General features: G+C 43.6%; 1 protein-coding gene across 5 annotated transcripts in view; it reads left to right on the top strand.

Moving 5' to 3' along the window:
• The window catches only part of usp24 (ubiquitin specific peptidase 24), a 45,715-nt gene extending 31,570 nt beyond the window's left edge, over positions 1-14,145 (top strand). For all 5 annotated transcript variants that reach the window (XM_031311548.2, XM_036007086.1, XM_036007089.1 and 2 more), the window contains 18 exons: positions 820-944; positions 1,847-1,988; positions 2,323-2,473; positions 2,610-2,705; positions 3,737-3,840; positions 4,789-4,902; positions 7,471-7,678; positions 7,794-7,883; positions 8,246-8,348; positions 8,437-8,555; positions 8,729-8,842; positions 8,958-9,023; positions 9,142-9,208; positions 9,411-9,489; positions 9,653-9,728; positions 10,577-10,663; positions 10,835-10,945; positions 11,355-14,145. In XM_031311548.2, the coding sequence (XP_031167408.2) occupies positions 820-944; positions 1,847-1,988; positions 2,323-2,473; positions 2,610-2,705; positions 3,737-3,840; positions 4,789-4,902; positions 7,471-7,678; positions 7,794-7,883; positions 8,246-8,348; positions 8,437-8,555; positions 8,729-8,842; positions 8,958-9,023; positions 9,142-9,208; positions 9,411-9,489; positions 9,653-9,728; positions 10,577-10,663; positions 10,835-10,945; positions 11,355-11,417 (1,915 nt within the window). In that variant the 3' untranslated portion in view covers positions 11,418-14,145. The remainder of the gene's footprint in view (positions 1-819; positions 945-1,846; positions 1,989-2,322; positions 2,474-2,609; positions 2,706-3,736; positions 3,841-4,788; positions 4,903-7,470; positions 7,679-7,793; positions 7,884-8,245; positions 8,349-8,436; positions 8,556-8,728; positions 8,843-8,957; positions 9,024-9,141; positions 9,209-9,410; positions 9,490-9,652; positions 9,729-10,576; positions 10,664-10,834; positions 10,946-11,354) is intronic.
• The last annotated feature ends 969 nt before the right edge of the window (positions 14,146-15,114 follow it).

Here is a 15,114-nt window from a genome sequence, read left to right as displayed (position 1 = left end):
GTAAGGCTACTTTCACACCGCAAGTCTTAATGCTTAATTCAGAGTTTTTGCTCAGATCTGATTTTTTTGTTTGGCTTTTCACCTGACCTTTTAAAATGTGGCCTATATCAGATTCCAGTGTGAACTGTTTGCGGTTTCGAACTGACCCGCATGCGCAAAAGAACAATAATGACATCAGACGCAGCACGCTGCTGCACTAAAGTTAGGGAGGTTATGGAGGAAGTAAGCACTTTAGCTTTTATTTCAAAATGTCTGTGTAATGGCAGCCGTAACATTAATGAGCATACACTAATGACGTCTAACGCCTCCCTCTCCCTCCATTGACTTGCTCCATCACTTTTCTCCATGTTGTAGGCCTAGTCTAGTTTTTAATTGTACTGTCTGTGTCTAGGGCTAACGTCCGCCGGCGCATAATTGTGACAAATGTCGATGTAGATTGAGGTAAAAGTCGCACCAAATCTGCCTTGGTTGTTCACACCGCGGCCGCATTGAAAAACATCAGACCTGGGTCTGATTCAGGACCACATATGGAAGTGGTCTAAATCTGATTTGAAAATATCAGATCTGGGCAAGATTTGAGTGTTCACACTACTTCTGAAGAAGTCTGACCTGGTCACTTGACCCCAAAAACAAGTCAGAGTCAGAACATTGGATGCTTTATTATGCATGCCTTTTTGTTTTTGGTATTGTTGATTTATTATTCATTCAAGCATGCAAGTTTCCAGGTCTGATTTAGCAGATTGTAATGAATCATAATCTAATCTGCCACTTTCCTCCCCTTTGCACTCCCTCCATCTTTATTTGTCCTTAATCTCTTAGTGGTAGCGCTCGTGGACGTTGGTACAAGTTCAACGACAACGTGGTGGAGGAGTTTGATATGAATGACGAAAGTTTGGAGTATGAATGCTTTGGGGGAGAGTACCGTCCCAAAGTTTACGACCAATGTAAGTAATGCATAAACTCTGACATTTATGTAACAAAGTTCATTAAAGCGCTAAACATAAAGATCCCATTTAATGGGTTTAGTGTTTGTTTTTTTTTACCTAGATAAAAATGACGTCTGAAACATTCATGAATATTCAAATATTTTTTTTCTGAAAGACACAAGATGTCTCCTATTTCACTGTCCATTCTCAGTGGATGTGCGCTGGAGGCTATCTTTCCGCGTTATTATGAATCCCACTTGGTAAGTGTCTTGCCAAGAAGCATTTAAGCGCTAGGATTGGCCAGCCCTTCATCCTCAGGCGAGGTACCAGAAATTGATTTGTTCAGGTCTCATCCCCTGATCAATGAGCTATTTAACTATTCAAATCAATGCCTTCAACCAATCAACCAATCGGGCTGCTACGCAAGGCAAGTCTTGCCAAGAAATCAAGTGGGGAGGCGCCCGGATAGATGGAGCGGGCTGGGGGTTTGATCCTCGACGCAGCAGGCCCGGATTTGGCTCCGACCTGCGGCCCTTTGCTGCATGTCATTCCCCCCTCTCTCCCCTTTCATGTATTCAGCTGTCCTGTCTAATAAAGGCCTAAAAATGCCCAAAAAAAAAAAAAAAAGAAGAAACCGTGGCATTCAACGCTTCCTTTCCATATACTATTTGTGTAAATTACTAGACCATGAACGGCTTCTAAATGAGTTGTGTTGTCACAAATTTCTCTTGTACTCTACACGTGGTAAACTCATATTTAAGGAGATCACAGAGAAACTTTCCTCCATCAGCCAAACATCCAACAATAAGCAAAACACATGTTTGAATGAAGAGGGACTTGTGAAACTCAACTACTGCACAGTTTGTTTTTTTCATGCAGCACACACGTGGTAACCTTCATTTGTGTGTATGTGTGTGCAGCCAACCCATACCCTGATGTGCGGAGGAGGTACTGGAACGCTTACATGTTGTTCTATCAGAAGATCAGTGACCAGAACTCGCCCGTCCTGCCCAAAAAAAGCAGAGTCAGCATCATGCGGCAGGAGGCTGAGGACCTTACACTGTGAGTGATCCTCACCATATACTATACTCACCTCATAAACATTCCCTTTGCATCATTTATAATGTATCAGACGATTTCCCTCGGCAGTCAGCAGAATCAAAGCACTGTAAGGCATCTATCTGCAATTGACAGCTCCTGTCTGATGTTTTTTTAGAACTGAGCAGAATACATACGGACAGAAGTCAGAACGTTTTATGAAACATTTAGATGTAATTTATGTCTGCAGGAAATCAATTTATTTGTACATTTAACACTGTCACAACCAGCATTTAGGAACGTCACCAGAAAACTTGTGCACAAATTATGATCTAACCTGTGGCTCTATATTTTCCAGGTCTGCCCCGTCCTCTCCTGATGTTTCGCCCCAGTCCTCTCCTCGCCCTCCCAGGGCCAACAACGACCGCCTCACCCTCCTCACCCGCCTGGTCCGCAAGGGAGAGAAGAAGGGCCTGTTTGTAGAGAAGATGCCAGCCAGCATCTATCAGGTAAAGCGGCATCAAGGAGTACCATGGAGGCCATAGAGAAGAAAGTCTGTCTTTACACCATCCTAGCATTTGTTCTGTAAGTCATCAGCTAGAACGTCCAGGTTCATCTGACCTCTCTCCATGTGTGTTTGTGCAGATGGTGAGGGATGAGAATCTCAAGTTCATGAGGAACAGAGACGTCTACAACAGCGACTACTTCAACTTCACCCTCTCCCTGGCCTCCGTCAATGCAGTATGTGCTTCTACTGTTTGTGTTTGGTTTTCTGATAGTTAACATGATTAGAGAGATTAGTAGAGCTGCTGTTTACATGTTCATACTCAAAAGAACTATTTTGTCCTCTTGTATTTAGTTTGTTATATTTAGTTAGTTTCTCTTCGAGCATGTATGTAATGTTTCTTTAGGTTCTTTTTCCCCAACATAAATGCTATATAAATGTTTTCTTAATCCACCTCTCACTAGGGTTGGGCATCATCTTGATTTTAACAATGCTTATTCCAATTCCGATTTTTTCTTTTGATTCTGGTTCTTGTCGGTTCACGATTCTTTAAGGGGTGGAGTTGGAACATGTCAGAGGCTTATTTCACAGACCGGTCTTTTTCAACGTAAAATAAAGCCACACTTTAGAGCGCCGTTTACTGTGCTCCATGGCTGCCACACAACAAGCGCCTGGAAGTACGGCGGCCACTACGGAAACCAAAACTTACTTGTGTTAAATTTGGAACCAACGATCATGTTCAAAACCAAATTTTCCAAACAATTCCAATAAAAAAAAAATAAAAAAAACGATTCCACTGGAATCGTAATTTTTGAAACGGCTCCAAGTTTCAACCGGTTTTCGATGCCATGGCCAACCCGCAGAAAGCGCACGCTGTGATACTTTAGCTTACGTCGTATTTACCAAACCTGCAGTTCATCGGGTAATCAGCGCCGGAGAATTTTCACCGCAAAATAGAGGCGCGCTTTCACAAGCGGTTTTTGTACACACCGTGGAATACATAATTAGGTGCATTTTACGTTTCCCCTCCCATCTCTTTATGGGAAACTCCCACTTTCCCCTTGACCCTCCCATGAATGCATATGTATGACACGGAAAAGCGCAATTTGCCATTTTCAGTCCCCGCCACAGGCAGTCTGCGCTTTTACCTCAGTGTGGCCTGTTTGTACATACCTCGCCATGCTTTTATCACTAAACTACACAATTGTTCATGGTGGAAACATAAAGCCGCAGCAGTCAGTGGTTTTCATGTTTGTGTTTGTTACAGACGAAGCTGAAGCATCCAGACTACCAGCAGATGGCCAAAGAGAGTCTTCAGCTGGCTGTTCACTTCCTCTTTCACACCTACCTGCACACCAAAAAGAAACTCCGGTATGTACACACACACACACACACACACACACACACACACACACACACACCTACACCTGTCTAGGGCTGGGTATCGTTCGAAACATGTCGATACCGATACTAATGTCAATACCGTGACTTCAATACCGGTTCCTAAACGATACTTTTTTCAATACCAATTTTATAAACCAAAAATAAATAACATTACACATTATGCCACAAATCTTTGTATTTATTTTTCAGCTCCTACTACGTGAGCCCGTCTCTGTGCGTGACGTAGAGTTTTTCCTGCGTGACTCTACGACATGTAACGTCAGCAGCATTATTAGATCTTGGTAGAAGCATGCTGCATGCTTTTCACAAAAAGGAAGAAGCATTATGACCAAAAAAGTCATAAAAAAATCAAGTGCAGGCACTCACGGTTGTTAACAAGAAGTGTTAAAACGCCTTTTATAAATAGGGCAAGACATAAAAAATATACGGTTACACTTTACTTGAAGGTATTTACATAAGAGTGAGATGACACTGTCATGAACGTGTCATAAACATTATAAACAAGTCATAAACGTTTATGACCTAACGCTTCTTTTAGTAAGTGTCAGTCGGTTTTTGTCATGACAAGTTAGGGTTAGGGTGTGTGTGGGACTGTGTCATGACAGTGTCATGTGTTCATGAAAGTGTCATGTCACTCTTATGTAGATACCTTCAAGTAAAGTGTAACCAAATATACCAACGCATGTTGGCTTGAGCCTTCCTCAGGGTGCTCGTGCTGCATCCTTATTGGCTCACTGACGCTGATGAGATTACTCCTTAGATATTGAAATTGGCTGTTGAACGATGAAGCATTTTTCGATAATCGGTCGGTGCCTAAAAAGTATTGAATTTGTTACCCAGTCCTACACCTGTCAATAGTAAACATCACTTATAAGCAGAAATGTAGTACATGTATTACATCTGTATCTCCTGCAGGGTGGACACAGAGGAGTGGATGGCGACAGTGGACGTGTTGCTGTCTAAGAGCAGCGAAGCGTGCCAGTGGATGGTGCAGTACCTGGTTGGACCAGAGGGACGAGAGATCACCAGGTCAGTGCTTGCTGGCCTTGTTATATATGTGATGCATACTGTGCCATCACAAGAAAAGGGTTTGTGGAATACACCATTTTGTCGTGCAAAATTACAGAAAAAAATGACTTTTAAAAATGCCTACATTTGTAATTACTTCAGCTAATTACAACAGATTAACATAACTTCCATTGTATTTGTTTGATGGCCAGTTTTTAGTGAAAAAGGGTACACAAAAAGGTCTCCAAAAAGCTTAAGCCTCACGAACATTTGTCAGAGATGTATAGATGTGTATAAGTGACTGTATTTGAGCTCTGCAGCCGAAATGACACAGAGCAGTTCCTGAAACATCAGATTTGGATTAGGGCTGCACCATATGAGGAAAATATGCGATACGTTGTTGAATGTCGCGATAACGATATTACTTGCGATAAATAAACAGATATTGAAGCAGTGGCGATTTAAGAAGCTTTTTAGGGGGGCTCAATCTCTGCCCTCTTAAAAATTATAATAATAATTAAAAAAAAAATCTAATTTTAGTGCTTCAAGTGAGAGTTTGGGAACTTGTCTGTTAGTGACAGAGGACGAGCAATTACAGGTTCAAAGAAACCGGTTTAATATCCTGTGTCACTGTCGCCAATGCTATGCACCTGTAACCCTGTCAAGGCCATTTTTATTTTTTATTTATTTACTGTTTACACCTCATTATCATTTCATTTGTGTCTGGTAGTCCATAAAGGGACTTGCGTAGTTTTTTTCAAATGTTCAATAGTTTGCATTTATCCCCTGTTGTGATGAAAGGAAATCATTTCCAACATTCTTTAATTCAACAAATTGAACAATGAATTGAACATAAAAGGCACCACTAAAAAAAGAATGACCATTGCTTCTTAAAGTGCAGTTTTCTACTCTTTCTCTTTCGCGATATGTCGCATGTGTGTATTGCGCCAGTTGATATTGCCACCACGATAAAAACGATACTAGCTTATATATACTGAATGCTTGTAGGGTTGTTTTTATTGATTTATTGCAGGGCCTTGGCCTGGGTTTAACCACTGCAGCAGTTTTCTAGCTGTCCTAGTGATATGCGATGCTACAGACTTGGCAGCTCACAACGTTGCTCCCTCATTCTAATCAATGCCCGTTGAACTCTCTGACCTCGGTCACATTATTCCACCCTGGTAATGCTGCTGCAGCCTCTAAAGCTTCTCTCTCTCTCTCTCTCTCTCTCTCTCTCTCTCTCTCTCTCTCTCTCTCTCTCTCTCTCTCTCCCCACATACCCACATACTTTATATATAACTGTCCCTTAGATCTCTATAGTATGTTGTAATCACACAAACACACACACCACATCTGAGCCTCTGGAGTGCCCTTGAACAAGCTTTTAATGGCATCTGCACTGACAGTGGGGGTATTGAAAAACACCTGTGTGCGTGTTGCTCACTGACTGGATGCTGACTGGCTGAGAAAGCAGGTCACTGTTATTGTGGATTGTAAACATTAAGAGTCAGGATAGTTTTCCCAAAGTGTGTGAGTTTTGGAAGAAGGTGTTGTCTTAAGGCGCTGACACATCAACCCGATTATCGGCCGTCTGACAGTCTGGCGAGGTCGGTGACTCGAGTCTGTTCGGTGTGTTCCGTGCCGTCGTCTGTTGGAGGAGCTGTTGGCTTTAATTTGGGCCGATTTGACTTGTTGAATCGGCCAGTGGGCAGTCGGACTCAATGACCAATCTGATTGGTGGAGAGCTAGCCCTTGATTAGCGAATCAGTGCACTTATGTTAAAACACTTACCGGAAATGACGAGCGGGACGAGTGGGATGAGCGTGACGAATGCCTTTCAAAATCTGACGAAAATCTTTCAAACTGACCTTTTGTCGATCAAAAAAACAGACTGCATGGCCTATTTCTCGCTTAAAATGTTTTCAGAAACACGTTTCGGTGAACTATTTCCGTAAAATACGAGATCGTATTCTGAACGAGCCACCATTATGTTTGGCTTTGAAATTCAGGAGCAGCCAGACCCACGTGACGCATTCGTCATTGCCGGTTTAAATTTTTTGGGCGAATACAGATTAGCGCCGCCTGCTCTTATGGAAACGTATTACGTTTCAGGGACGCGCAGAATGTTCGCTCAACTCGGCGTCGCTTCCGTGTGTTCCAAGGGACCGAAAAGGGACTTTTTGGACCGACGGGAGCTGAATGATCAGTCCGACTGCCTTTTCTGCCAACGGTCTGCCGTCGGGTTGGTGTGTCAGAGCCTTTAGACTATTCTGTGTTTATGATATGGCTGTCAGACATGATTGGTTATCACACATCGGACGTTTGGGCAACAGTACACCCCAGCCCCCTTTACATACCACACGGCCATTCCCATAGAGAGGAGATACAGAGTGTCCCACTCAGCTGTGTGTCTAAAGGACAAAGTTTTCTTTTCTTCACACAAAGGGTATTTGAGACTGCTCTTCCTGTTTGTCAGCCTTATTCTCTCTCAGAAGGATGTTTATACATCATTGTCACATGGTTTTATTCCTTTGATTGTGCTCATCATTTGCAACACTGATATTGATGATCATTCTATCTCCTCCTCAGGGTTTGTCTGTTAGAGTGCAGTGTAAGGGAGGTGAGGGTGGTGGTCGCATCCATCCTTGAAAAGACTCTGGAGAGCGCGCTTCACTTTGGAGACCCGGGACTGGACAACCTGACCGACACTATGCTTTCCTTATTGGACAAAGATGTTCCGGAGAACGTGAAAAACTGCGCGCAGTACTTCGGCCTCTTCAGTAACTTCGCTCAGAGGGTAATAAACCATCAATAAATAAGTAGATTCAGACGTTTCTGCGATCTTTAATGTTCAAAGTACAACGTTAAGTTAAATGACAATATGTTTTGTCTTTCTGTTCTCTCTCTCTCAGGGATGCGGTCCTTGTCAGCTGTTGTTGAAACACTCGGCTTACCGCCGGATGCTCATCTTCTTGTTGGGACCCAATAGGCAAAACAACCAGGTACAGTAGAACCACGCGATATACAGAGTGTAGTAGTACTTTTTGATCCAAGACACAATGATACTTTCACTTTCACCCCTGCACTTTTCCGCTCAGTATTTAATTTTTCTTTTTATTCTCCCTTTGGCACTTACTGTAGGTCACCTAGGAAATAAGCATCCACGAAATGCGTAAAGTGTAGAAACAAAAATGTTATTGTTTAATTATTTTAAGCAATGTTAAATGTGGTGTGCATTTAGAAGTAGCAAAATTGAAAAAGTTGATTTAAGATGCAAGAAAATTAAATTAAATAGCGTTTTATTATCCACAACTGTACTGAGTGCAGTTTATTCAAATTAGTTTTTCTCCTTGTGTCTCCACAGAACCGGCGGTGGAGTCCAGCACAGGCTCGGGAGTTCCTTCACCTCCACAACACTCTGGCCCTCATGACGCTACACTCTGACCTCAGCGCCCAGCGGACGCAGGGTGAGACACTCAAACCAAATCTTGGAAGGGTTGATGTTTTTGTACAATCCATCTCTCCGTCTGATCCTCTGATTTCTCACCTGCGTAGCTCCAGGAGGGTTTAAACTGCGAGTGAGTTGCGTCCCGGCCTCCACTAAGCTCCTCGCTCTCCACGCAGACATCCTGGTCTCACTCTTCACTCCAGAGGGACAGCCTTACCTTCAAGAGGTAACGTACACACCGACAACTCCGAGTCTTAAACATTTTTCCGACTTGATTGTGTTTTTGCCTGTCTTCCATTCATACAGGGAAGTAAAAGAATCACACAATCCATACATGGCCTAAACTGCATAATAAATGTGAAAAAGCTCTTTGCCGGATGTTCTTAATTCCATTTACAGGTGATGTTTGCCATGCGCGAGTTGTCCGGTCCCCTGTCCCTCCTGATAGAGATGGTGACCTACACCGCCTACTGTAACGAGCCCTTCTCTCTGGGCGTGCTGCAGTTGCTCAAGGTAGCTTCAGAAAAAAACTGAGAGACACGTAGTCAGAGCTGACAGACATTTATTCATTTAGTCAATCATGAGTATTCTTTGTTTTAAAATCTCCTGAATACTTTGTGTCTCATAGACCCAGCTGGAGACGGCTCCACCTCATGAACTGAAGAACATTTTTCAGATGCTGCAGGAGCTTCTAGTGAGTAACAGTCATCCGTTAACTCCGTGGCCCTTCACCTTTTGATCTATCACTTTGTAAAGAATTGAATTGCTATTGCGATCAGCTTTGCTAACATCAGTTACATCTTTTACATCAGGTAATGGAAGAACCTCTGCAAACCCAGAGACTCAAGTATGCCTTTGAGTCAGAGAAAGGCCTTTTAGGTATGTCTTTGTGCTTCTGTTATTGTTTTGTTCTAATGCCACAGAGCAAAACAGTCTTGGACAGTCATCTACAATATAGTAATATTTTTCTTATCGACATTGTTGGTAGACTGCCATGCCACATGGCAACATCGTCAGTTTTTGTGTGTGTATTGAATGGATTTATTGAATGTATAAAAACCTAACTTGAGTTTCTTCTCAGCTTTGATGCACCAGAGCAACAACGTGGACAGCAGACGCTGCTACCAGTGTGTGAAGTTCCTGGTCACATTAGCCCAGAAGTGAGTTCATCTAAGGGTCAAATGTTAAGAGTTGTCCAGTAGTAGTACGTGTCTTAGATATGCTTTATTGTGGCGGATACTTTCATGTTTGTTTGTTTTTTAGTTTTTTAAAGATAAACCGGGCGACATAATTCTGAGCCTTCCTTTTTATTTGTCCCACCAGGTGTGCTCCTGCCAAGGATTACTTCAAGGACTTGTCTGGTCATTGGAGCTGGGCTGTACAGTGGCTGCAAAAAAAGGCAAGCTTCTGAATTGCTGTGTCGCCACATACATCAGAGAACTACGTTTTTTTGTTTTTTTTTGACAGGAGATAGCTGACAGGAAACGAGGGGAGAACAAGAGAGATGGTAGATGACATGCAACAAAGTGCCTTAAACCTGTACACCAATGGTTCCTTAATTCCAACCCTTTATATCTGACATAACTATTTACACATGACTTTTAGCTTACTATGTTAACAGTTTATACATGACTGTTTCAGCTTCCCTGCTCACCTGCTAACTAGATTTCATGCAGACATAGTCACACCTCTGGGGTATAACTACCCCTGGTTGCCCTAAACCACCAGGACACCACAGAGAAATACATTCCATACACTGTGATTAAATATGTTTTAATTAACCTGTATGCTCAACATGACATCATGACTTCGCGTAAACATACACGCCCACTTTTTAAAGCCAAGTGGCATGTCATCTGTACGCATTTTTAGCGCCGTATACTGCGGACGGGTTGGGTTTAGGAAAAGAAGAAAGCTACGGTTGAGTTTAGGAAACGCGAGGACACGATCCCCGGTCTCCTGGGTGAAAGTCCTGTGTTTGACCCAACCTCTACCCCGACCAACCTCCCTACGCGGATTTTCGCCCTTTCATACTACTCGCTACGGTGTAAATTCACACGCAATCGCAAGGTAATGTAAGTCAATGGAGGCCAAACGGCATTGATAAACACGCTAAAAAGCGAGTATGCGTCTTGATAACACACCAAAAATAGCATTTGAATTGGCGTGTCATACATACGCCATTTCATGAGATCAGTCTAGTACTGTATGCTCATTGTTTTTGCGTCATGTTTTCTCTGCCCTCAGATGACTGAACATTACTGGACTCCACAGAGCAACGTCTCCAATGAGACATCCACCAACAAAACCTTCCAGCGTACCATCTCTGCGCAGGTACACACACACACACACACACACACACACACACACACACACCCCGTCTGACCCCCCTTCTAGTTCCTCCACCACCACTACACAAAGACACACGCTGTCACTCGTACTTAATGTTCTCTTCTGCTCTGGACTTGGCTCACTGTTTCACTGTGTGCATATCAAACTCTGCAGGATACCTTGGCCTACGCCACAGCGCTGTTAAACGAGAAGGAGCAGTCTGGCAGCAGCAACGGCTCTGATGGCAGCCCAGCAAATGAAAACGCCGACCGCAGCCTCCGACAGGTAGCCCTCAGCACAGCGGGCTTCTTACATGACTCATCGCGTTACAGCAGCTCCTACTCGGTTCACGCAGCCAAACAAGAGAAAAATGGAACAGAAAATGGAACATCTCGCCAGCTTCTGTCAAAAGCTGAAAAGGCTGTGTGTTACCTCCCACGGTTGTTATTAGCGGTGGATTTGAGAACTGCTCCATTCTTCTCTTGACTCCTGCTGTGCCTGACAGGAGGCCCACACAACACAAGACTGTCAGACTTGTTCTGGCAGAGGCATGAATACTCCAGATAACAGAAGTCGTAATCCCACTGTCACTGCTTAGCACAGAGATATACGTGTTCCTTTTCCTCCCAACAACACCACCACATTTCTTAGTTCTCACGTTAATAATAATTATTATTATTTGTCTCTCTCCCAGGGGTCGGAGTCTCCCATGATGCTCGGGGATTCGAAGAGCGATCTGGAAGATGTAGACCCCTAGCTCCTCCAACCAGCGGGATCCCTCCGAAGGCGAGGCAGCACAGCTCCGGGCAGCCAATTGAAAGGGCTGCTCTTTGCCTCTGATTGGTGAGGACATTTAGGACTCCACAACAAGCCAATCGGAAAACGTATTCTCTTGGTCGCTACGGCAACGGAGGAGCTATGACAAAATCATAAATTACTTCCTTTCAAAGCAGCCGAGGCGATGATGGAGATGCATTATCATTAAGGGCAGCAGCGTTGATTACGGTGGGAAGTAGAAAAACCTTCCTCAGTCACGGATGACTTCAGTTTATCCTTTTATTCATTCATTCACTCAGAATGACAGCAAGGTGGAGGATGGGTTTGGGTTGTGTTTTAACAATTTTCTGCTCATATTTGCCAATGTATCTACATAGGACATATTCATATTGTAAAGATGTGTTCCATAGATGTAATTTCCAGTGTAAGATAATATTTTAAAGTCTCCTGTGCTCCACAGCCTTGCAAATTGCGAGAGGTCACGTTAGCTGCTCTAGAGGAACTTACAGACTCGTGTGCACTTGTACTGGAACACCCCCACACACGAGCACTTGGGAGGGGTGGGGTTAAGTATGCACTTTATAGTCCAGCCCAGTCTATTGTGACGTGCAGCAGCACTGGTCAGTTCCTCTAGAGCCTCCTCGCGACCGTGTCCTCTTCTTCTTTTTGCTTTTAACAACTTCTATTTTCAGTGCCACATATGCAGACACATGGAAGCCCTTAATAGCAAGCCACTCAGCCTGTGACTTAACCCTTCGCCCTGGTGACCACAGTGTAGCCATGGGGACGCAGTACAGGGCGGGCCCTGTCCCATAAACAGGACAAGTCCCGACCCTCGGCAACTCCGAAACAAGCAGTGCCACGGGTAGCACTCTCCCTCTACTCTAGTCGTCTCGCTGTCAGGCAGCCGCATGTGCTGGATTTTTTATTCTTTTCATCGCTGTGTTTTATTTCCGTTGCCACTTTGCTTTGACTCTGGATGAATTGAATATTGGAGAGGATGTCTAGGGACTCAAGCCTTATGCAAGTCAAGCTGATCTGGAAGTGCACAGATCAATCGCAGTGGGCCATCAGTGCCGACTGAGGGGGGAGCTCAGGAGCATGTTTTATTTTTAGGTGCCAAGGTTACACACACACACACACACACACACACACACACACACACACACACACACACACACACAAATAACACAAATACTAGAACTTGTGAAAAACATGCAAGCGTGTGTCACTCATTCACTTCGCTCACAAACACAAAGAACAGGTCCTCCTCACCTCACGGTTACCTCTGCTTTATCAGGTTTGATTTTTTTTTTATCAGGTTTGATTTTTTTTTTCCCCCCCAATGGAGTTTTCGTTTTTGCTTTGCCTTTTCGCTTTTGTCTACCTTTGGAAACACACACACACACAGAGGAGCTGAACCCCAAATGTAGCTCCAGTTTCACACAAGAACAGCGCCCCGTGTCCCCATCGTCCCTACCCCCTCCAATCATCGGGAGACTTGAAGTGCCTTAACCTCCCGATCTCTCCCCCGGCCCACCTCCAATACTGTAACGCCACGTCTCGCGTAGGTTAACGTCCGCTCCGCCTGTCCTGACCGTGACACCGAACCAGTGTCTCCTGTGGTCAAATAGTTTTCGCTGTAGGAGTGCAACTACAGCTTCATCATCCCCATTAGACCCCAAATAATACAGGGGCATTTTCCTCTGTGTGTTGTAACAAAGGATTGTAGGTATGTAACTGTTGGTTGTTGATTCTGTGTGTATGGGGGAGGGGTGGGGTGTGAGTTTTACCCTAATAAAACAGGGTTTACTGTAGGTGACAGGACAGGGTTTTGGGTGATGGTAAAATGCTGCTTCTTTTCACTCTGCGCTCAAGAAGAGCCAGTTTGTAGATACTGATTTATGCTAAGTAGTTTTAAGGAAGCCACACTTTCACTCAGATGTTCTGAAGACATGAGCCTAAACTAGCTTAGCGGATTAGCTCTCAGCTTTAACAGGTCAATGTTTACAGTGTGAAAACCTATCAAGCAATCATGCAAAAATAGTTTTCTGTTGGGAGTCGTCATGCGATCAATCCACTGAGGCTCCTCTGCATCCTCAAAGCCTAAAAAGGGACCTTCCAACCCCTCTCCCCACGCCACCCCGCCCCACCCAGCCCATGTCCCTCTCTATCTCACTAGATGTGAATGTCACGTCGTGCTCTCCGGCACGTTTGCATGTGTGGCAGTAAGTGGTGGTCAAGTTAGTCTTTTCTGTGTGACGGGTGGGGGGGGAAACAGCCCCGTGTTGTTTGCTGTGTAATTAATTTCATTGGCGCTCACTGTCACAAACATAGGCCCCTTCTCTGTGGCTGGTTCTGCGCTATCTGATGGAGCTGCATGCAGTCTGTGCCAAGTGATACATGGCCATGGCAACATGCGTCGCATTCAGCCAAGAGTCTCTCCTATCGTAGGTTTGCCCCCACTGCTATATCACCACAAGTACTTTAAAAAAAAAAATCTTTTGTTTTAATCCTGGGATGCAGGGAGGGATGGGTAAGTGCGTGTGTAGGGATTGGCATCTGTACGGGTTTTTACTGTCATTCAATTTTGAAAATCCACTTCTGCCATCGCAAGATTTTGTAATGCATGTTAAAACTCCGTTTTAATTTGTACATCAGAGTTTGATTAAAAGGAAATTTGATATAAAATAAACTGGAATGCACAACCTTTTGTAAACTTTTTATCTATGTTTACACATTGTCACCTTACAAAATGTTGGTGCACCTTCTTTGAGATTTTCTTTTTATATGTTGATTTATGCAGGATTTCTTCTTAACTCGTCTGATCTGATCCTGCAGACAATGACTATGCCTTTTTTTTTAAATTGAAGACATTTTGACAAGTCACCATAGGAAAAGCGCAGGTGTAAATAATCAAATGAATGATGAAAAATAAAGAATGAATTCCATTTAGTTGATTCCGTTGTAGGGTCCTGGTCTTTTTGCATGCTGGCTCACTGTCATACTCTCACCGGGACAATTGATTAGAACAGAGCCATCGTTATTATAGGGATAGTTCTGATTTTTTTTAAAGTGGGGTTGTATGAGGTACTTATCCATATGTTATCCATCAGTGTATTACCAACAGTAGATGGCGGTCGGTATGCCCCCAGTTTGGAGAAGCAGACGGGAGTACCGACACGGAAGCTAAGCAATGTACTGCTGTGGATGGAGACAGCTGTTTAACGTATTTTAGTCACCTTATACCTAACTAATCAATATGTGATTACAATAAGTGTACGCTACATTTAGAATAACATCTACCGCTTTACCTTGCTGTTTATTTGTTAACAGCCCTGTTTCAGACTATTGGCAAAAACATTTTACCTCGCAGAACACGGGAGTTGCTGGTCTACCGCTACCTCGATCAGTTAGTTTGTGTACTGTGTGTGACTTTGGTGTTTTAAAGGGTTAGGAACTAACAAACAAACTAACCGACCGAGGCAGCGATGGACAAGCATCTCCCCTGTTCTGCAAGGTAAAATCACTTTGATGAGAGCATTGATAACGGCTTCAGTTCACCCCGCGTGAACCTAAACAGGGCAGTTTAACAGCAAGGCAAATATTCTGAATATAGTGTACACTTAAAATTATATTGATTTGTTTTTTTCGGTGGCTAATATATATTTAAGTTT

Source organism: Sander lucioperca, chromosome 11 (assembly GCF_008315115.2).
Source record: "Sander lucioperca isolate FBNREF2018 chromosome 11, SLUC_FBN_1.2, whole genome shotgun sequence".
In the NCBI taxonomy this organism is placed as follows: Eukaryota; Metazoa; Chordata; class Actinopteri; order Perciformes; family Percidae; genus Sander; species Sander lucioperca.
Note: the sequence above shows the minus strand (reverse complement) of the source record. Positions and strands in the feature narration are given on the sequence as shown.